Raw genomic sequence first — 22378 nt, 5'->3', positions numbered from 1 at the left:
TTGCTTCCAAAAGTATGACAAATATCATATAATATAACATGGGTGTAAAAATATGACAACTCCTACAAAAAATGACCGACTTGCAGCCTTGTTTAATTGACGGTTCTGATATTATTATAGAAAAATTAATCCAAATGACAGATGATGAATGAATTTTACCGACTCTGACTTTTGATGATCGTTCGTACGAAAGTTCGAAATTTTCTAGAAACAATAAGTCACGTAAGATGACACTCAAAATGCATCGAGGCTAATCGCGACCGATCGATCAATTGTTATATTGTATAATTGATGACCCGAACTTTCAACGACAATTGAGTAATAGTGTACATCATTTCTGATATATAACCCACAATAAATATTTCTGTTACGTCACGGCGTGGTCAATATCAGACCCGGGTAACCTTATTGATAACATCGGATACCGATGCCATGAGACGCAGAAAGAAGCCCAGCCAGTCTCTGGCCAGTGGCCTACAGCACCTGTGCTGCCAATTAACTCAATTCGCAGATTGACACTGGTTTGATCAGACTTCTCTACAAGTGAGTGACTGGTTCACTGAAAATTGTGAGCAAAAGGAAAATAGTTGTGCAGTAAAGGAATTGCGAAACCCGGTGATCAAAGTGCTCAAAAGGACGAGGTTCAGGTTTTCTCTTCATTTGAGTAATTGAAAGAATATTGGTAAGTGCCTGCTGCATTCGGTTCAAATTCGGATTTCAGCTTGTGTCATTCCAACCCATAGGGTTGTAATATAGTTTATAATACTACCTTCAAACCATACAATTCTAACGTGGTGAATCATAAATCGTCTTTCACAATCGACTCGGTTTGGATTTCTGATCAAACTGTCAAACCTTACTGACTGCAATGCATTCAAAAAATGTCTACTATAATCATCAATTTTGATCAGAAGACACGTTCAGAAAAGTTTCTATCTTGAAATCATTGAAACATTGTTCAAATGATCTACTGCTTGTCAAGCACGATAAATTGACGATCGAATCCGTTTTTGTAGTGCCATCATCGGTTTTCATTGCCTGTAAAATTTTTCAAAATTTAGTTTGTGCTCATTGACGTGCCTAAAGAAACAAAATATTTCTTGGACGAAAAGAATTCTTAATTTAGGAATTCCCTTTACCGATCAAGATACGATGAAGGTATTAGCTTTTCATTAGCTAATCATCTAATTCTTGATATTGATGAACTCATTTATGAATACCATGCCACGTGGACATTGATAACTGATCCGAAAAGTGATGATTTGCTGAGAATGAACCGATTTTTACCACTTTGATGGTCAACCATGATAGTCTTTATAGTAGAGTACTAACTAACTTGGTATCCAAGTACGGGTTACTACACAGAAGTAACGAAAACTTATCCAGGTTTAAACGCTTGTGCCTAATGATTGGTATTACTCATAGCCAGGGTTGTCTAAAATGCGAACTCTGCTTCAGGCTCCAAGTCCCCTACACTGATCGTTTATTAAAACAAGCTCTAATCTCACATCATATCTAGTGAGAAGTACATACTCATACATAGCATTTCAATAAGCCCCTTCAAATGCGATAAATATCTTTGTGTGTTATTATTAATACGATATCCGATAAACAGTAAAATCAGAATACGAGAAAAAAATCCTTAACGTTACTGTAGAGAAGCGTCCATTGAAGAATAGCAATCGTATGGTTCACGGTATAATTTTTTCCTGCTGTCCTAAGCGTATTTTTTTCAGTGCCGTAAATTGAGATACTCTTACAGGTCGACAAGGTTGGGGATTTGATGGTTGGCCACTACGTCACTGATTGTGATCATGTAAAACATAATCTACACCTTTCGAAAACGCGCAAGTTTAACGGCGTACGCAGTTGCCATTGATCAAGATATCCCGTGCGGAACGAAAGATAGGCGATATCGAATACCATTGTATACACTTATGTCGCGACCTGATTACAACAGGTTTACCTGATGATATTTAGGTACTGGTTGTCTAGTCATCACAGATAAGATCGACGTTACAATCGCGGTGGCGATTACATATCTACGCCATGTAAATGTCACCAGATTTTTTGCACGTTTGAGGCTTGTGTTATTTCCTCCGCAAGGAAGGGTCGCGACATGTTGAAGCATCAAAACCGCAGCATCCCAAGAGAAGGTGCGGAAGCAACCGACATGGACGATTTTTTCGACGACGAGAGTTCGCCCTTGACGGCTCAAGACGAATACGGTGAAAGGTGAGTGGACGTTGCACATAGTCGGCATGGCATAAACGGTTCCATTTCTAACGACTGTCCAAAGGTTATCAGCGGACACCAAGGGATGGGATGTGTTCCGCAACCCGCCGTTAAGGAGAGACTCCGGTTCGATGGCGGACCAGAAGTGCGTCGCGGTGACGCTGAAAATCCTGAAACTGCTAGTCTACATTATTGTTTTCGCGATAGTTTTGAGCTGCGGCGTGATCGCGAAAGGAACGGCTCTCCTCATGACCTCTCAGCTCCAGCTTGACCGGACGGTTTTGTACTGCAACCGACTTCTAGGTAACTTGAAACGATCCGGTAGATTACCGAGTGCGATGGAAGAGTCTCTAATGTTCTGATATGCGACCAGGGGCGGAAAAAACCTTCGTTGCGCTGCTGCCTGAGGAGGAGAGGGTGTCGTGGATATGGTGCATACTTATCGGGTTTGCGGTGCCCGAAATTGGCACGCTGATCCGCAGCGTGAGAATCTGTGTTTTCAAATCGTCAAGGAAGCCCAAAGTCTCCCACTTCGTCTTCGTGTTTTTAATGGAGACGCTGCACGTGATTGGACTCGCGATACTGTTCATGAGCGTTTTGCCCGACCTAGACGTCATCCAGGGAGCAATGCTGATGAACTGCGTGTGCTTCGTCCCAGCGTTGCTCGGTACGTGATACCCGACAATTGTCGAAGATCAAAACGCATAACAAAACTCAAAATATGATTTTTAATCGCAGGGCTTCTTTCACGGAATGAAAAGGTTGACGGGACGAGGAAGCTTCCGTACATCCTGGCCGACGTGGTTGCCGTGGTCGCGCAGATGACGTCCTTCATAGTTTGGCCCATCCAGAAGACCTCGAATCCAAGCTTGTGGCTGACTCCAGTTTCGCTTATCCTTGTGTCCTGTCGATGGTGGGGGAATTACGTCACCATCCACAGTCCCGTAGGTGAGTAATTGATTAGAAATTGCGAAATCCAACTGCTAAATACAATAATCCGGTGATCGATGGGCGAATTCGCGTTAAATCATAGACATAATAAACTCGCTGGGTCGAATTGAGGAGGAGTTGAAGTACACGAGATACTTCACTTACATCTTCGTCTCCGTATGGAAAATCATTGCGTTTTTCGCATTCTCCATACTGATTCTACACTTCAAGGGAAACACAATTAGTCACATTTTCACGATGGCCGGAAGTACCTTCAGCAACCATAACATCACCGTCACCGAGGTCCAGTCAACCATTGGCGGCGGAACGATTCCGCAACTGTCTGAGGTTGTCCAAAACGGAACGTCGGCGGTCATCACGATGACCTTTACAACTCCGATATACATATTGCTGATACAAATGCTTGCAGCATATTTCATTTACATATTTGGTGAGTTGGGAAACGCGATTTTTAGCTGGTTCCCAAATTTCGTCGCAGCTTCGTTACAGTGTTCGTTTCTTCTTTTTTAGGTAAATTCGCATGTAAGATAATGATACAAGAATTCAGCTTCGCGTTACCGATCAGTCTAACAATCCCGACGTCAATTTCCCTTCTCACCGCAGCCTGTAGTCTTCGAAATCGAGATCCCTGTTATTTCCACGGGATGCTACCCGATCACCTCTTTTTCGACTCTCCAACCTTCTACTTCCTTACCGATTTTATATTGGAAGAGCACGCCTGGGTGTGGGTCTTGTGGTTACTGTCCTACACTTGGGTAACGATCCAAATTTGGACACCAAAATGCGAACGTCTTGCTTCAACTGAGAAACTCTTCGTCACACCGATGTACGATACACTTCTCGTCGATCAAGCAATGGCACTGAACAGGCGGCGTGACGACCAGCCAGAAATTTCGGCGAAGGTGAGCACAACGTTTTTTTTACTACCAGTACCGATCATACATGATTTCTTGCCCATAGAATGGGACGGGCAGAATCAAAACGAAGGATAAAAAAAAGGATGACAGTGACTCTGATTACACTCCGTACGAACAAACCAATAACTCCGCTCTGGGCACGTCTGTTACCTACACCAGCGATCTGGTAACGAGGGTTTATGTCTGCGCTACCATGTGGCACGAGAATAAGGACGAGATGATCGATTTTCTGAAGAGCATACTTCGATTGGATGAGGATCAATGCGCCAGGAGGAACGCCCAAAATTTTCTAAACGTGGTCGATCCAGACTACTATGAATTGGAGAGTAAGTTTCAAACGCATGGTGTTGAATTTTCACAAAGTGTAAACAAATGATTGATCACGGGAGAACGACTTAGCTTAAACAATAATTCAAAACTTGTCTGTATCGACTTTTGACCTATGATACAAATCTCCATTGAACCCCATGTCATCAGCTCACATTTTCTTCGATGACGCCTTTGAGGTGTCCGATCACGATGTCAACGACTCGCAGGTAAATCGATTCGTGAGATTGCTCGTGAACGTGCTAGACGAAGCCGCTTCCGACGTCCATCAAACCCGAGTTCATGTTAGTGCGCCGAAAAAATACCCGACGCCTTACGGCGGTCGTCTGATCTGGACGCTACCGGGTAAGACGACGATGATCGCTCATTTGAAGGATAAAAGCAAGATTCGGCATAGAAAACGTTGGAGTCAGGTGAGAGGGTGCCAGAGATTTGATGCCGACATCGTGTAGCATTATAAGCAAAAGTGCAGTTTCAGTAATGCCTATACCTTCCAGGTGATGTACATGTACTACCTCCTCGGTCACCGATTGATGCAGATGCCAATAAGTATCGATCGAAAGGAGATAATTGCTGAGAACACATATCTCCTCACCCTCGACGGCGACATTGACTTTCAGCCCAACGCCGTTAAACTTTTGATTGATTTGATGAAGAGAAATAAGAACCTGGGCGCTGCGTGTGGCCGCATTCATCCCGTTGGATCAGGTAAGTTCGAAATACAGCAGAATCTCGATTGTCCGAATTAATTGGGACCGAACATAGTTCGGATAGTCAAAAGTTTGGATAATTGGAAATATATTTTTATCTTAAGAGGAACTTCCAGTCGAGATTGACGAAAAATTAATATATCTGCGAAATGATGCTACGTAGCGGAATGCTTCTATAGGATTCGATGATTTATAAGCAATAGGATCTAACAAAGTCACGAAAATCATCGACAACTAAAAAAAATTACTTTTTTGTGTGTACGTGTCACTTATCTTGACTATTCTCCAAGCGTACGCATCACTGGTGCGATTCAGGCAATGATAGCCCCATTCCATATTCAATGCCGAACACAGATATACAAAAATAATTTAGTTTCATACAACAGTTGCACCGCAAAAAAAACCTGTAATATTTGGTAATTGATATTTGATCTTACAGAATTGACAAGTTTTGGAGGCTGGGTAAATGACAGTTTTCGTTTCGACAATCGGCCAACAGAGTGCGCGTGAATCAAATATACGAGATCCGTCGGTAAAACTGTCATGCTAGCCTCCGAGACTCGTCAATTCTATAAGATCTGTTTCACACGTTTTTTGCAAATTTCGATCATTTTCATGTCTTCGTTAGATCCTAAGACTCATAAGTCAATCCCAAAGGAACAATCTGCTACGTAGCATCGTTTCAGAGATGTATTCATTTTTTGTTAAAATCGACGGGAAATTCCTCTCAAGCGATAGTAATATATATACAACACAAATTTAAAACGATGAACATCTATTCTAAATACCTAAATCGCAATACCATCACATGCAACAATATATATTTCACGCAAACTCTGTGTGTGCTATAAGGAACAGATAAGGACAAGTAAACTAACGTTGGAAGATGAAAAACGCAATTGAGCATGCTCGAACACGTGTGGTTCTCGCAAAACCGCAACGTTGTATACTTTGCGTCAACATGTATTTTTTAAGATAACGTTGGGGTAATTAAGTGTACGGATAAACCATGTCATGGTTGGGATAATTTGGGATTCGGATGGCTGCGGTTCGAATAATCGAGGTTCTACTATATGTAAATTCTGTGGCAGCGTAGTTAGTTGACACCTCAAACATTGCAGGTCCAATGGTGTGGTACCAAATGTTCGAATACGCGATCGGGCATTGGCTACAGAAGGCGACCGAGCACACAATCGGCTGTGTGCTCTGCAGTCCAGGATGCTTTTCACTTTTCAGAGGAAAGGCACTTATGGATGACAGAGTGATGAGCAAATATACAACCAGATCAACCGAGGCACGGCACTACGTCCAGTACGATCAGGGTGAGGATCGATGGTTGTGCACTCTGCTACTGCAGCGTGGTTACAGGGTGAGTGTGACGAAGCCCTATTCACTTTCAGAAACGAGAAAAATACACTCTCTGAACGAAAACAGTAATCGATCCCTCTCTTTCATCGCATTTTGATTATTGACGTGGTTTTTAGGTTGAGTATTCAGCTGCCAGTGATGCCTACACTCATGCACCCGAAGGGTTCAACGAGTTTTACAATCAAAGACGCCGTTGGGTTCCCTCGACAATGGCCAACATCATGGATCTGATTATGAACTCTAAGCGTACCATCAAGAACAATGACAACATATCGCTGGTGTATATGTCATACCAAATCCTGCTCATGGGTAAGTTGCCTACGAGCTTATATTGATTTTCATGAATGCGATAGTTAGTGTAAGAAGAGTAATGCACATATGACCAGGTAATTAACGCAATGATTTTGGAATTAACAGTCGGTACAATCCTTGGACCGGGTACAATCTTTCTAATGTTGGTTGGAGCCTGCGTTGCTGCATTCCAGATCGATAATTGGACGAGTTTCTTTTGGAACCTAATCCCGATTGTGATATTCATGATCATCTGTTTCACTTGTAAATCTCACGTGCAAGTAAGTACATGAGAACATTGTTTCACAGTACAAAGATAAATATGGTAATAAAGTAACTTTAGAACATGGCTTGCGGTTGTTTTGTACAGAATTAGGCTCGCGTTCGTATCTGTCTTTCATTTGCTTGTCTTTCTTGTAATCGTGACACGATCGACTGCTTTTTCAGACTACAACGTGTTAATCAACATGGCTATTGATTCGAACCAGAAGTTAATGATATAGCTTCACCATTGCAATTCGCTATTCATGCAGAAAACCACAAACTTCGATACACTGATCCTTGACTTCCTCCGTGTGCAAAAATCTGCAAATTTTTTTTCAACCTTCAATGACAACGAATGGTCATTAATAAATTACTTTTACAGCTTTTCATAGCCGGATTCATCAGCATCGGATACGGACTCGTAATGATGGCTGTGATAGTTGGAGTACTGATACAAATAGCAGACGATGGTTGGGCCGCGCCCAGCTCCCTTTTTCTCTTCCTGGTAGTCGGGCAACTGATTATAGCAGGGCTACTGCATCCCCAGGAACTGCTCTGTCTACCCTGCGGAATAATCTACTATGTAACAATACCTTCCATGTACCTGCTGCTGGTGATATATTCTATCACAAACCTGAACAACGTTACTTGGGGAACTAGAGAAGTGCAAGTAAAGAAGACTATTGGGGTAATTACATTACTGCACCACAAAGTGTTTAACAAATGATGATAAGTTCGCATCGAATCATTTATCCAACGATTTTCACAACAGGAATGGGACGACGAGAAGGTAGAGGCTGAGAAAACTGCGTGGCAGCGTAAAAATAAACCGCTTCTCGACATCCTCCGAGACAGCGAGGGCACCGACAAGAATGACCAGGGATCTATCGACTTCTCATGCGCCGGATTATTCAGATGTATGTTTTGCACCCACGACAAGCCATTTGACAAGAAACAGGAACTAATCACAATCGCCGAATCTTTGGAGAAAGTTCAGATGCAACTAATGAAGATAGAGAGGTAATTAAACGTTAAAGAATAAATCTCAAAACTTTTTTAATTCGAAATAACAATTCATCTAACGATAGAGTCGTTGAACCTCAACCACATCTACCAGGACGGAAATTTACAATGGCCTATGCAGACATGATGGAGCCAATTGAGGAAAATTCAATCGAGGCCGATCAACTGGACAGCGAGTCAGATACGCTGAGTCAGGATCTGGAAGTCCACCGCGAACGCACCTTTCTGGTGAGTCCTTACTGGCTGGAGGACGAAAGTCTGCAGAAGGGAGAAGTCGATTTCCTTTCAACTCAAGAGGAACAGTTCTGGAAAGAGATACTCGACGAGTATCTCTTCCCAATTGATGAAGACCAAGCAGAGAAGGTGGGTAGTTCGGGGTTCCTTCGCATTGATGGTCGGACGAATATGAACAAATTCTGTAAGTGTGAATTTTCTCTCTTTGCAGGAACGTATCGCTACCGATCTGAAAGAACTTCGGAACAAGTGTGTCTTTGCATTTTTCATGTTAAACGCACTGTTCGTGCTGATCATATTTTTAATGCAACTGAACAAGGAGAGTTTACACATCAAGTGGCCGTTCGGCGCTAAGACAAACATCACCTACGACGAGACTGCCCTTGAGGTAACACCGTCAAAATTTGACGAAGTTCAATGAATGATAAATTATGAAAACCTATGGTTTTCTTCTTTCCTCTTATAGGTTCACGTAACCACAGAATCCCTACAGCTCGAACCAATCGGTATTGTGTTTGTTTGCTCGTTCGCACTGGTTCTGGTAATCCAGTTTATAGCAATGTTCTTCCATCGGTTTGGAACATTAGCCCACATACTAGCAAGTACAACACTGGACTGGTATTGCTGCAAAAAGGTAAGTCAGTGCCTTTCAGTAGAGCGAGCACAAATATGAAGAAGCAAAATTTACCTTATTACACTTCATTCAACAGGCGGAGAATGTTTCGGTTGAGACATTACAGATCAACGATGCTGTTGAGATAGTTAAAGACCTTCAAAGATTGGACGTAATGGATCGTGAATACGAGGAAATAACTAGCAAAGAGCCTGGCCGAAGAAAGACTGTCCGTAACTTAGAGAGCGGTAAACGAAAGTCGCGCGTGATGAACAACCTGGACGACGCTTTCAGGCAGAGATTCTTCAGTATAGCAGAAGACTTGAGTAAGGTTCTCCTGTAATTAGATTTCGAAAAATTTTACAATGTCTCATGGCCAAAAACTTTCTAATCTGTCTATCAGGATTGCCCAGCGAAATGGCAACCCGAAGATCGATTCAAGCAGTGAAAGCATTCGAGATGCGAAGGAACACAATTTTGGCTGAAAGGAAGCAGTCTAAATTGCAAGCCCAAGCAGGGGGAAGCAGTATATACGGAATGTTCGGGAAACCCACTAGTATGCGTCTTAGACCAGTAAGTAATCCCGATAATTCGGATGATGAAGAAGTCGACAGAAGCCCAGGCGTTATCAACCTCGGATTTGATCATGAAGATTCCCCGAGAGTATAAACTGTTCGTTCTCTTTGGTGTATCCCAGAAACTTGTTACTATTGTGCAGTGCAGTGAAATATAACCTACTGAAGAACTGGCGCGGAACTTTAAGTCAGTGCGCGAGTGAATTTCAATTTCCGGTGGCGATATCAGTAAAATGGAACTGGTTTTCTCTCACTCTATTTCACTCTTCCGAACTACGATATTCAAATATATAAAAATAATTGTGTCTCTAGGCTACTTTTTTGTACAAATTTATCTTCTATTTTTAAATATTTTGAAGTGTTAAATAAATTTTTACATAGTATCAAAAGATAATCACTGTTGTTTCCCTGATCAAGAGTCACTCTGCTGTGAACGGAGCCACGTTAGCTTTTATCTGTAAAATCCCCACCAACGAATCGAGCATGACTCGACTTCGAGAGCTCTGACGATGTTGCAAACTTATTTTCAAGGCAGTGTAAAATATAAATTCGAAATCGAGAGTGATACGGTTGCCACGAGAATAGGTTTATCAATGTCTATTACGATCGGTGATCCAAAAGTTGCAAAGTAAGTATCACTTACTTGAGAGCTCGTTCCGTTCCCTTCCCCACTCTGTTCTGTTTTGCTTTTTTTCTGATACAACAGCAAATCTTTTGAATGACGTCATCGTCAGTATCAGATTCCGAAGTAACCTTCCTCAAAGTATGAGAAACTCTGCCGCGTTAGGTCTCTCTCGTTAATCTCGAGTCAGTATTGAGACGACACGCGTTTTACACACTTGCAATAAATTCCATAATCTAGTTTTCAGTGTAAGTGTTGATTTGTATCAGAAATTGGTTTAAATTTTCGGCGAGGGACGCAGTCCGCAAAGTGCTCAGTGGAAACAGATAATCGACATTTGGACTGATCGTTGATCCCACAAATCAAAGGAACACGACGCGTGTGTTCAGTTTGATATCAGCCGTTCATTCAGGCGTCCATGTTGCAAATTTCTGCAACTACGTAGTCTGTGACTAATACTAATTGCTAATTGGCACCGAACAGTAAGTTGAATTATAAATTACGCTGGTCTATCCAAATCCATAACATAGAACTCGAAACTGAAAATTCACTGTGCCACGTGCCGGTAAAACTGGCCAAAATAGCCTTGCCAATAACGGATGATACAAAAACTGTTTTACTGATTTGGAAGATTTTAAAGTGGCTTCGAATCTTTAAAGCTGACAATTAACGTATCTACGAATATCGCGTTAGTACTGCTAGTCCATTAAGACTTCCAACCATAAATGCACAGTTCGGAGACCATATATAATTTCTCATCAGTAAACCCTAATATAACTCTGACAGCTATAGAAAACACATATCAAATGATCTAAATTTTAGGTTTCGCCTGTCATGGAAGTATTCATATTGTATGAATGATTCTGGACTGGTGAACTATGTGCCATTTTGATGATTATGAAGTAGACACTGATTTACTAGTGCGGGGTGTATAATTGGACAATTCGATATCGTCGATATTAGCTGATGATCGACAGTCAGTTACAAATTGGATAATTTGACACTCGATTGAGATAGATGATTCGTTGAAAGCCAGCATATGGGACGGCTGAGTTCGTGTAGCCAAGAAAATTTATGAGCCGCGGTCTATGAAATGAACACGTCATTTCTACTTTCTTGATTATACGTCACTTTATGAAGGATGTGATTTAGTGAATACAGCAATGACAATAATAATCATAGCTACTGAGTTGTTTTGATATTACTGATAGTTAATCGGCAACCAGCAATTAGGGATGTAAACCTAAGATCAGTCCACTGATATGGCTTCTCCAAATAACGCCCCATAATCAAGCTTATTTAGAAACACAGATATACTATAAAAATGTGTCTGTCTATACGTATTGTCTATACGATATAGACTTGATTACGTTTCAATTACTTAGCCAACGACGATCGGTATCATTTCAGAGAAGGTGATACCAGTGATAAAAAAGTACACCAAAAATCATGACACGTTTCATATCCAGCCAACAAAAGGCCATTGTTAATATTGCCGTCTGAGTTCGAACGTTGTCTTGTTTGGTTTGAAAGTTTCGACGAAAGAATCAGCATCTGGCGCACAAAAAACCTTCATTTATTATTGATAAAAAAATGTCTCGGGCATCAAAATCCAGGTGCCGAATTCTAATCCCAAAAACTCATGAAAAATTACAGCCGTGTATCATAAACAATTACAAAATAATTACGGCATGTCAGATATGACATATAGAGCATTATTTACGAAGATATGACCGCTGCGATCGTATGATACTTAAGAACTCTTGAAACTCTGGCACAAATCTGAAGGACTAGATGACTGAGCGCGAGGTATAAAGATTCGTTAAATATTTCAAACTTAAGACTTCAGCAATACTTTTTACGATTTTTTATGACCTGTAATATAAGCTCATTTGTCCCGAAATTATTTATTGTTCAATTACTTTCTTGCGATAAACATCAGGCAACACAATAATGTTTCACAGGTTTTGGAATGATTGGTTTGATAAAAATATGATAGAATTTTAGATAAACGGTATCGCGTAGCCGTATCTTTCTGACTAAAGGCCGCTAACAATAAGTTGGTATAATATCACCCAATATTGCTCGACTAGAGAACGCACATGCCAAGGTAAGATAAATTCAAATACCACAAGTATCGGCTTCGTCAAATCGCAAGGACCTTCACACCATCGGGTGTCTGAAGATAATGAGCTTGAATTATGCGTAATCGATACCAACGTGCAAAAATTTCCGTTATCAAGACCCAGTGAGGCAAAAAGAGACTGTATTTCGTTTACAGCAAAGGTTCGAGATGGCCAAAAATCCTAACGGATTTGTCCCGGGCATCGGGACCGTCGGGCCAGTCGATTTCTCAGATGATGAAAGCACCCCACTAGCAGTCCAAGAGCAATATGCTGCAAGGTGAGAACCACCAAACGAGATATGAATTCGCAAATACAACTGCAACGTATCATAAACGTTCATTTCTTTATGCCTCCGTTCGTAAATACACACAGCTTAAAAACAGTCACGGAAGCTAAAGAATGGGACTTATTTCGGAACCCACCATTAAAGGAGGACTCGGGTTCGATGGCCGAACAGAACTGCTTGCAGCTGGTGATAAAGATATCAAAAATCGTGGCCTACCTCCTTGTTTTTGCTATAGTCTTGAGCTGTAGCGTCATTGCCAAGGGAACAATACTGTTCATGACCTCTCAACTGCGGGACGACAGGACTATTTACTACTGCAACGAGCAGCTAGGTATGAAAGCCCATTAAATCAATTTATTGGGCGCTTACGAATGATCGCGCTGTTTTCAGGAACGACAAAAACATTCGCAGCCACTTTACCAGAGGAAGAAAAGATAGCTTGGATATGGTGCATAATGTTTGCCTTTTCGATCACCGAAATCTTGACGCTCGTCCGAAGTTTGAGAATCCTCTGTTTCAAGTCGTACGAAAAACCAAAGGTGGCCCATTTCATAGTTGTATGGGTTACAGAAACCGCCTATGTTATTGGACTGGCCATTTTGATTGTAAGCGTATTACCTGACCTCGATGTAATTCAGGGAGCAATGCTGACAAATTGCCTGTGCTTCGTTCCAGGACTGCTCGGTGAGTGAAAACTGAACAAAAAAGTCTTTCAACCAGTATGGGGAATGATGAAAAATGGCTAATTCGTAGGGCTTCTCTCTCGCTACAAGAAACGTGATAAGCCGATACTGTTCCTTCTATTTATCGTGGATGTTGCCGCTCTCGCGATGCAGGTCACGGGATTTGTGGTATGGCCATTCGTCTACATCTCGAACCCAGCCTTATGGCTAACCCCCGTTGCTCTAGTGCTAGTATCCTGCCGTTGGTGGGAAAACTACGTTTCAATTCAGAGCCCCTTGGGTGAGTCTAACGAAACATCCACGCAGTAGCATGTGATAATCCTTAAATTTTCCACGACTACAGGAATCGTAAGATACTTGGGTCAAGTGAAGGAGGAACTGAAGTTTACGAGGTCCGCGACCTACCTCGTGGTGTCAATTTGGAAGATAGCGGCTTTCGTCCTGACTACTTTGTCAATTCTACACATGAAGGGTACTACGATCAGTAACTTATTTACCATGTTCGGAACCACATTCAATGAGCACAATGTCACCGTTTCCGAGGTTCAGTCGACGATTGGCGGAGGGACCATCCCCGACCTATCAGAGGTTCTTCCCGACGGAGTAACGGCGATTGTAACCACGAACTCTCTCACTCCGGTGTACGTGATGCTGATACAAATATTGGCAGCATACTTCACCTACATTTTTGGTAAGTTTAACATTAAAAGTGCCTTTCCATTTAAATGGTAATAGCAATTTATTAATTTTTCAGGTAAACTCGCTTGCAAGATATTAATGCAGGGATTTGGCTACGCCTTGCCCATTAACTTGACCGTCCCCGTCTCGATATCACTCCTGCTCGTCATGTGCATTCTGCGAAACGAAGAACCTTGCACTTTTCACGGTTTCATTCCTGACTATCTCTTCTATCAGTCGCCGTCTTTAAACTCATTGAGCGATTTCATTTGGAGTGAGTACGCTTGGGTATGGATATTATGGCTGCTTTCGCAAACGTGGATCACCATCCACATATGGACTCCGAAATGCGAACGTCTTGCGACAACCGAGAAGCTTTTTGTGTTGCCGCTGTACGATGGACTGTTGGTCGACCAATCGTTGGCACTCAACAGACAGCGAAACGATGAGCCGAACATGACCAATGAGGTGCAACAATATTTTCTGTGAGGTATTGAAAACTTCATCATTTATACGGAATATGAAACACTTTACAGGGTTTCGTGAGGCACGGCGAAGACTATGACACCTTATACGAACAGAACGAAGGGTTGGGAACTGCTCACACAGCCAGCAGGAATAGCGATCTGGTGACTAGAATTCACGTGTGCGCCACGATGTGGCATGAGAACAAGGAGGAAATGATGGAGTTCTTAAAGAGCATTCTGCGACTGGATGAGGATCAGTGCGCCAGAAGGAACGCACAGAACTTCCTTAAGATTATTGACCCCGATTACTATGAATTGGAAAGTAAGTGGTCAATCGGTTTTATTACCATACATGACACCGTTGCATTATCCCAAATCTACTGACTGCGTTCTCAGCTCACATATTCTTTGACGACGCGTTCGAGATGTCAGATCATGATGAAAACGAATCGCAGGTGAATTGGTTTGTAAAACTTCTCGTGAATACGCTGGATGAGGCAGCGTCGAACGTTCATCAAACGACGATGCACGTCAGTGCGCCAAAGAAGTACCCGACACCCTATGGGGGTCGTTTAGTATGGACACTTCCAGGAAAGACAAAGATGATTGCTCATCTTAAGGACAAGAGTAAAATTCGGCACAGGAAACGTTGGAGCCAGGTGAGATGAAGCTAAGCCCAGAACGGTGAACTGAGTCATTAAAATTTGCGACACTGTATTGCTTTTAGGTCATGTACATGTACTATCTTCTCGGTCACCGACTAATGCAACTGCCAATCAGCATCGAACGGAAGGAAATTATTGCTGAGCATACATTCCTTCTCGCGCTTGACGGCGACATTGACTTCCAGCCAGCCGCTGTCAAGCTCCTGATCGACTTAATGAAAAAAAACAAAAACCTCGGTGCCGCATGTGGCCGCATCCATCCAGTAGGATCTGGTAAGTTCGCGATCGTAAACTTCGCACCAGTACAGCTAGTGATACCGTCACTATTCCAGGTTTCATGGTGTGGTACCAAATGTTCGAATACGCGATCGGACATTGGCTACAAAAGGCGACCGAGCACACGATCGGTTGCGTGCTTTGCAGCCCTGGATGCTTTTCACTTTTCAGAGGCAAGGCGCTTATGGACGATAGAGTGATGAGCAAATACACGACGACTTCCAACGAAGCCCGGCACTACGTTCAGTACGATCAGGGTGAGGATCGATGGCTATGCACTCTGCTGTTGCAGCGGGGTTACAGGGTATGGTTTGCGAGTTCTGATTTCTTCGGAAAAATATGAATAACTGATTATCTGAACGAAAATAGTTATTCCTTGCTCTCTTTCATCGCATTTTCATTATTGGCATTGTTTTTAGGTTGAGTACTCGGCTGCCAGTGACGCCTACACACACGCACCCGAAGGGTTCAACGAATTTTTTAATCAACGACGTCGTTGGGTTCCCTCGACAATGGCCAACATAATGGATCTAATAGGAGACTCCAAACGGACCGTAAAAAACAATGATAACATATCGACTGTTTATATGTGGTATCAGACCTTCCTTATGGGTAAGTCGATACCTTTAACTACTTCAAGCGGTTTGTTTGAACTTAAAAATCACCGTTTAATCAACAGTTGGAACGATCCTCGGACCGGGAACAATATTTCTCATGCTGGTTGGTGCCTGTAGCGCGGCTTTCGGAATTGGAAACTGGCCGAGTTTTCATTACAATCTCGTGCCGGTTGTGATATTCATGATTGTCTGCCTAACTTGTAAATCCAGTATACAAGTAAGCAGTTCATCACTATATTGACACTAATTTTCTGCGATATGTATGTTCAAATAAGAGACACGTCTGTTATGGTTAGTGTCTCTCGCGGTACCGGGGTTCATCTTTATTATGCTTATTCGTATTAATGTTGACAGTATAGATGTTTGTGTGTGTGTTTGTACGTGATCTCTTTACAGTTCCATTATGCGTTTATCATGGGTAGGTACTAATAACACTTTCCGGTAGCTTTTCGTAGCCGCGGTAATCAGCATGGGATACGGTATTGTTATGATGGCCGTGATAGTGGCTATTATAATACAAATGGCGGACGATGGTTGGGTCGCTCCCAGCTCTCTTTTTCTAATCCTAATCACCGGCCAGCTGGTCTTAGCGGGACTCATGCATCCCCAAGAATTGATGTGTCTTCCGTGCGGAATAATCTACTACGTAACAATACCTGCCATGTACATGCTGCTGGTTATATACTCCATCACAAATCTTAACAATGTCGCCTGGGGTACCAGAGAAGTGCAAGTCAAGAAGACAGCTGCGGTAATTATATATCATCATGTCACGTTACAATTCATGTAATAGTAAATTCGTACTTTCAATCGTGGACTGAGAAATCGAACAAATTACCAGTTTCCCAATATTCCTAGAAGACCTAATTAGCTTGGATATCCCCGAATGATGTTAGATATCGTAATGAAAATGTCATCACATTTTTTCAACCACCGTCAGGAATTAGAGGAAGATAAAAAAGAAGCTGAGGAGGCTGCACGAAAGGGTAAGCAAAAGTCGCTCTTCGGTTTTCTGCAAGACGGCAAAGGAAACAGCACGGACGATAACGGTTCGATAGAGATCTCGCTGGCCGGATTGTTCAAGTGCATATTATGCACCCACAACAACTCATCCGACGAAAAGCAGCAGCTAAACGCAATTGCGACGTCCCTAAACCAGATGGAGAAGAAGTTGGAGAACATATCGAAGTAAGAGCTAATTGTCACAAATGAATTAAAAAAACATCTTAGCGCCCTTCGAGAGAAAATAATTGAAATCTGTCACCAATAGGGCCATAGATCCTCAAGGCCACGCTCCGAGACAAAGGCGAGTTTCGTTCACCCGGCCTGGTGGCGAAGCCACCAACCTGGACGACGAGAATCCAACGAACAAGGACCAAGTTGAAAGTGACACGGAGAGCACGGTTAGCCAGAACACTGAGGGCGAGCGAGACCGTACATTTTTGGTGAGTCCTTACTGGTTGGAGGATGAGGATCTTAAGAAGGGAGAGGTCGATTTCCTATCACCACAAGAGGAACAATTCTGGAAGGACATACTCGAGAAGTACCTCTTTCCGATCGACGAAGACAAGGCAGAGAAGGTAAAAAAACAGAAATTTGTTCGAAGTACATTCCATGTCTTATGACTCTTGCCCTAATACCGGTAATCGGATTTGTAGACACGAATTGCTGGTGACCTGAAAGAACTTCGCGACAAAAGTTTCTTCGCATTTTTCATGCTGAATGCCCTTTTCGTCATGATCGTATTCTTGATGCAGCTCAACAAAGATGATCTACACATTGAGTGGCCCTGGGGTATCCAAACGAATATTACCTACGACGAAACCGCCCTGGAGGTTCGCGAGTAGTCATTTACTCTTTCCAAATTTTAATTTTAATTACAATATGGATATGAATTCAGTTTGTTTCCCACTTTCCAGGTAAACTTGACCTCTGAGTACCTTCAACTCGAGCCAATCGGTCTAGTGTTTGTATTTTCGTTCGCTCTGGTACTGATCATACAATTTATAGCGATGCTGTTCCACAGATGCGGCACCTTTGCACATATCGTGGCAACCACAACGCTAGATTGGTACTGTTGCAAAAAGGTAAGCAAATATTCGGATCTTTGAACCAAGACGTTATCCCGATCGTAAGTGACTTAAAAACTACACGCGTGTTAAAGAACGGTGTGTACAAGGAATGGCCCGGATAACGAAAGATTATGTCTGGGAAGAAATATTCAATACCGCTCAGGAATCGGGAGAATGAACAAATTATATATATATATTCTCGATAACAGTACGTTAACAACACGTCGATAATTTAGAGACGCCAGATTAAATAAATCCAGTAACTTGATATGATGTACTCGTTCTTTTATTTCTATCATTCGACACACACACTCTTCTCTCTTCTGACTTTCTTCTTAGTACCTTCACTGTCAACTCTCTACTACTCACTTGCTCTCTCGCTGTACACTCCATCTACCTTTAACTCACACTTCTATTACCATATCTCTACAATTCGCTGCCATCTGTCTTTCATCGTATCTAACACGTGCATTATCCTATTCGCGTTTTTCCCCTCAACAGCCGGAAGACGTATCGGAACAAGCATTGTTGAGCAAAGACGCGGTTCAGATAGTGAAAGATCTTCAACGACTCGATAGCATTGATGAAACAAATAATGAAGACAGTCTAAAACCGCCTGCAAGACGCACCACTGTTCGCAACCTGGAAAAGAATAGAAGAAAAACGCAGACGAATAAAAATCTTGACAGTGCATTTAGGGAAAGATTCTTTAGCATAGCCGAGGGCCCAGGTAGGTTTTACTCCTCGTAAGAAGGAAGTAATCAGATAAAGTCGATGAAGGGTACAAAATTATAAACTCATTCTTTGATTGGCTCCCCAGATTTTTCACGGCGCATGTCTTCCCGAAGATCAACTGTAGCTTTCAAGGCGTTCGAAGCTAGACGCCACAGTATTTTGGCCGAGAAGAGAAAATCCCAAATGCAAGTTATGCCGGGAGGAGCATCGAGCAGTAATTACGGCGTGGCAAGGACATCGTTGACCATGCAGCCCAAAATGAGTACGAGAGGCAGCCAAGCATCCATCATCATGCGAGTCTCAGAGACGCATCCAGGCGTCGTTAATCTCGCTTTTGATCCAGAAGAAAATCCCAGAGCTTAATCAAATATCGCGCTTTTATGTAACGCGTTTTTATGAAAACCAGTATGTGTCATAAAACTAGAGAATGCACCCGGATTCGGTTGAATAATATTACCTTTTTCAAGTGCTGGATATTTTTTGGTTAAAAATATTTTCAAATTTTGCTATTTTAATTATTGTGGTTGAATAAATGCAGTTCTTGACGAATTTCTGGTCGTCTCAAAATATTTTTCAAAATATCCAAGACCCTTTTTTTACAGTATTTTTATCAACATTGACTAACATATTCAAAAAAACAAATTCTCTGCAATGGCTGCGAAAAATTCACGTTAAATCATTCATGTGTAGTTATTTGTGCTATATAGCCGTAGTTTGACGAGATAATTACAACATAACTGAATCATAATCATAATCATGGTAATTTACCCATTTGCCGAACTTAATTTCCCTCTCTCCTTATCATACCTTATTCTTGTATAAAAAACAGTGTTTTTGTGGTCCTCTTCTAAAATGAATAAAACACGTTTCGAAACATCGTTGGGGGAGTAAATTCCTCGTTACGTAAAAAAGAATATTTGAATTATATTGTAAATGGTTGATTCATAAAGAGTGAATAAATATAGAATGTATGTGTATACTTCGTTGCACATTGGCTGGTGAATATTTAGATTAGAAAAAAAATTTTCATCCAATAATTACTTGTTCTTCTTGTGTAATGATAATAGTAATTAGTATTGCAATTCAAGTCTTCGCAAACGAAAATTCTTTTAAATTTCAAGAGTTTCGTGTCATATGGTGTTGAAAAATAGTGAGCTATTAGTCATTTTATAATCATTGCAATGAAAATTTCAGAGCTAAATTTTTTCAGCCTGAAACGACACTGTAAACTGATGAAATATTGTTAAGATATTTCAAAAAAACTTACCAATTGCAGTTCATTCCTGATGACATCTGCTGCAGCGAAGCGGCCCGTGTCCGGAATCCATCATTTTTCCACATATTTTTTCACTTCACTAATCACGTCACTATTTTTCTCTATTATGATAGTAAATGAGGTTAGGTGAAGTTTTTGTTCAGAATTGTGTATAATGGGGCTGTTAAGCCCTCTTTCGCGTTTAAGAATGATCAAATTATCGATTTTCTGACTAGTGAGAATATGAACGTCAACGTTGAAATCACCAGTGCACCCCTTAACACTCTCTGAACTCTACTTTTCCGAAAACGTGCAAGACCACAACAATTTGGAACATAGATGACTATGAACCCGATTAAAGTTTGCAACGTTAATGTAACGACGCTTTGAAAGAAAAATAATCAAAATATACTACACTACTAGCGTAGATGCACAGTCTCCAGCAATATCAGAAAATCATGATTTCATTCAAAACTTGTCAATTCGCGAATTTTTGTTTTTCTTAAATTCCCTGCACCTAAGATGATCGTTGCAATAAAGATCGAGTTGCATGGATTAGACAGAAGCATGTAAAAGTTACATCAATTGTGATTTACGATATAAACTTATTGTTAGAAACATTGCTAACATGACTTATGGGCCATAATTTAGCCTCTCAGAATTTTAGTTTCGAATTTACTTCTGATATAAACCTAAATATTATTATCTGTACCGTAGCCTGGCGCCCACGCGAATAGAAAAAACCATCAATATTGCATGCTTACTGAGGTTTATAAGAACAGTTGGTGAGAATTCATCCTGTCACACCAAAGACGATTATTTTTCTTTTTACCGACCGACAATCACGTGTTATTAGAAATTACCGACTCATGCTCACGTGTCAACAAAAATTTACCGACGACGTACATAATTATCTTAGAGCATGCAGACAAGGAGGAAACCAGCATACCCTTTCGTGTAAGTGGTAAACGGTATAGAGAGGGAATTAACGACACTACAACCTTTCTCTGTCTCGCAGGCTCCAATTGGCCGACTCACGCCAATGTTCCGAGCACTCATGCTCGTACTACAAAAACCCGACGCCTGCCTCTAAAGGCTCTATTGTGCTGTTGTTGTTGTACTTATTAAGTCTCATTTAGTTACTGAATTGTGTCGTTAAATGTTGCGTTTCCTCCTGCAAGCCATTTACTAGAATTTTTTATCTTATTTTATAAGAAATTACCTTACGTTTCAATATTTTATGTATCTATGAGACTTTTCGGCGAAAATGCCCGTACCACATTTACAAATCATATTACTTCATTTAAAAATATGCCAAACATTGATATTACTGACAGTTTGTTTCAATAACCCGACTCACTAGCTCTCCAGGGATGCCCCGGTTGATTTCGACACTGACTTATATACCTCCAAATATCAAAATCCACGTATCTCAAACGCGATAAAGGGTTTAACAGCTCAATTCTATATACACAGTTCTGAATAAGAATATTCCAATACATTTTCATTTGACGCAGAAATAAAGAAATCGTACGAATTCTACGAATTCACTATTGCCATTTCGTAAAATTCATGCCATTTCTTTATTTCTATACCAAATGAATATGTATTCGGGTGTTTTTGGTTAGAATTGCATGTAGAATGAAGCTGTTAAGCCCTTTTTCACGTTTGAGATACTAAACACTTCGATATTTGGATATATATACATCAATGCGAAATCAACCAAGCTACCCGCTTAACCCCAAATAACTATAAGTTGTTAGCGCGCTGTCTAGCAGCGCTTGGAAATGTCCTTTGTGCCTATACTTAGAATAGAGGCGTTACGTCCTCGTGCTAGTATCTACGCAACAGCCGTTGAGAAAACATTGACGTGAGTGCGTCTTGGGGTCATTAAAACCCCTCGTGTGACCAACAAAGAACTGTTTCGTGAAAATAGTTTTTATTTTTTGTTTTTTCAACACCGGAGCAGCTAAAAGAAACGCGAGTGGTAATATGATGACCGGTTTTTTTCGTAACAAGTATTTCACACGCACTTACTGCGATATTTATAATCAGATGGCTTACAATTTACGAAGTCGCATGTTTCGAGACACCTTACTTCGTGATGTGCATTCGAAAAATTGACCGCAATAAGAAATAGCAGTGCCCATACGCTAATCTATCCCTGTACTGCTCAAAAAATGATTAAAACAAGAATACATAATAAAATAATTAAAGTTTCTCATAATTTTTCGTTTTTACTTACTCCAAAATAAACCCACTTCAGATCTCAGAATAAATACCGTTTTTAGGTCGCCCACCATACAGCTATTTTTTCCTTACGAGTATCACATTTCAAAAGTATCCCCCATAAAGTTAATTAAAAAATATTGAAAAACGCAAAAGTTA

The 22378-nt window shown here is 41.2% G+C and overlaps 2 protein-coding genes across 2 annotated transcripts; both read left to right on the top strand.

The window, feature by feature from the left end:
• Nucleotides 1-477: 477 nt before the first annotated feature.
• LOC107222361 (chitin synthase chs-2-like) lies at nt 478-9815 on the top strand. Its single transcript, XM_015661696.2, has 20 exons — nt 478-682; nt 1763-2235; nt 2300-2538; nt 2609-2902; nt 2974-3183; nt 3269-3616; nt 3697-4088; nt 4147-4429; nt 4581-4843; nt 4928-5138; nt 6262-6509; nt 6625-6817; nt 6926-7080; nt 7446-7751; nt 7836-8083; nt 8152-8449; nt 8532-8708; nt 8787-8954; nt 9031-9259; nt 9337-9815. Exons 2-20 carry the CDS (start codon nt 2120-2122, stop codon nt 9600-9602), a joined length of 4644 nt encoding a protein of 1547 aa, XP_015517182.1. The 5' UTR covers nt 478-682; nt 1763-2119; the 3' UTR covers nt 9603-9815.
• A 472-nt stretch (nt 9816-10287) lies between these two features.
• LOC107222360 (chitin synthase chs-2) lies at nt 10288-19643 on the top strand. The gene is made up of 20 exons (XM_015661694.2): nt 10288-10612; nt 12412-12533; nt 12629-12873; nt 12933-13226; nt 13296-13505; nt 13569-13916; nt 13980-14371; nt 14440-14692; nt 14767-15029; nt 15098-15308; nt 15368-15615; nt 15731-15923; nt 15991-16145; nt 16374-16679; nt 16869-17116; nt 17199-17508; nt 17587-17763; nt 17848-18015; nt 18502-18730; nt 18821-19643. Exons 2-20 carry the CDS (start codon nt 12424-12426, stop codon nt 19096-19098), a joined length of 4638 nt encoding a protein of 1545 aa, XP_015517180.1. The 5' UTR covers nt 10288-10612; nt 12412-12423; the 3' UTR covers nt 19099-19643.
• Nucleotides 19644-22378: the final 2735 nt, after the last annotated feature.

Source organism: Neodiprion lecontei, chromosome 5, assembly GCF_021901455.1.
Source record: "Neodiprion lecontei isolate iyNeoLeco1 chromosome 5, iyNeoLeco1.1, whole genome shotgun sequence".
NCBI lineage: Eukaryota > Metazoa > Arthropoda > Insecta > Hymenoptera > Diprionidae > Neodiprion > Neodiprion lecontei.
Note: the sequence above shows the minus strand (reverse complement) of the source record. Positions and strands in the feature narration are given on the sequence as shown.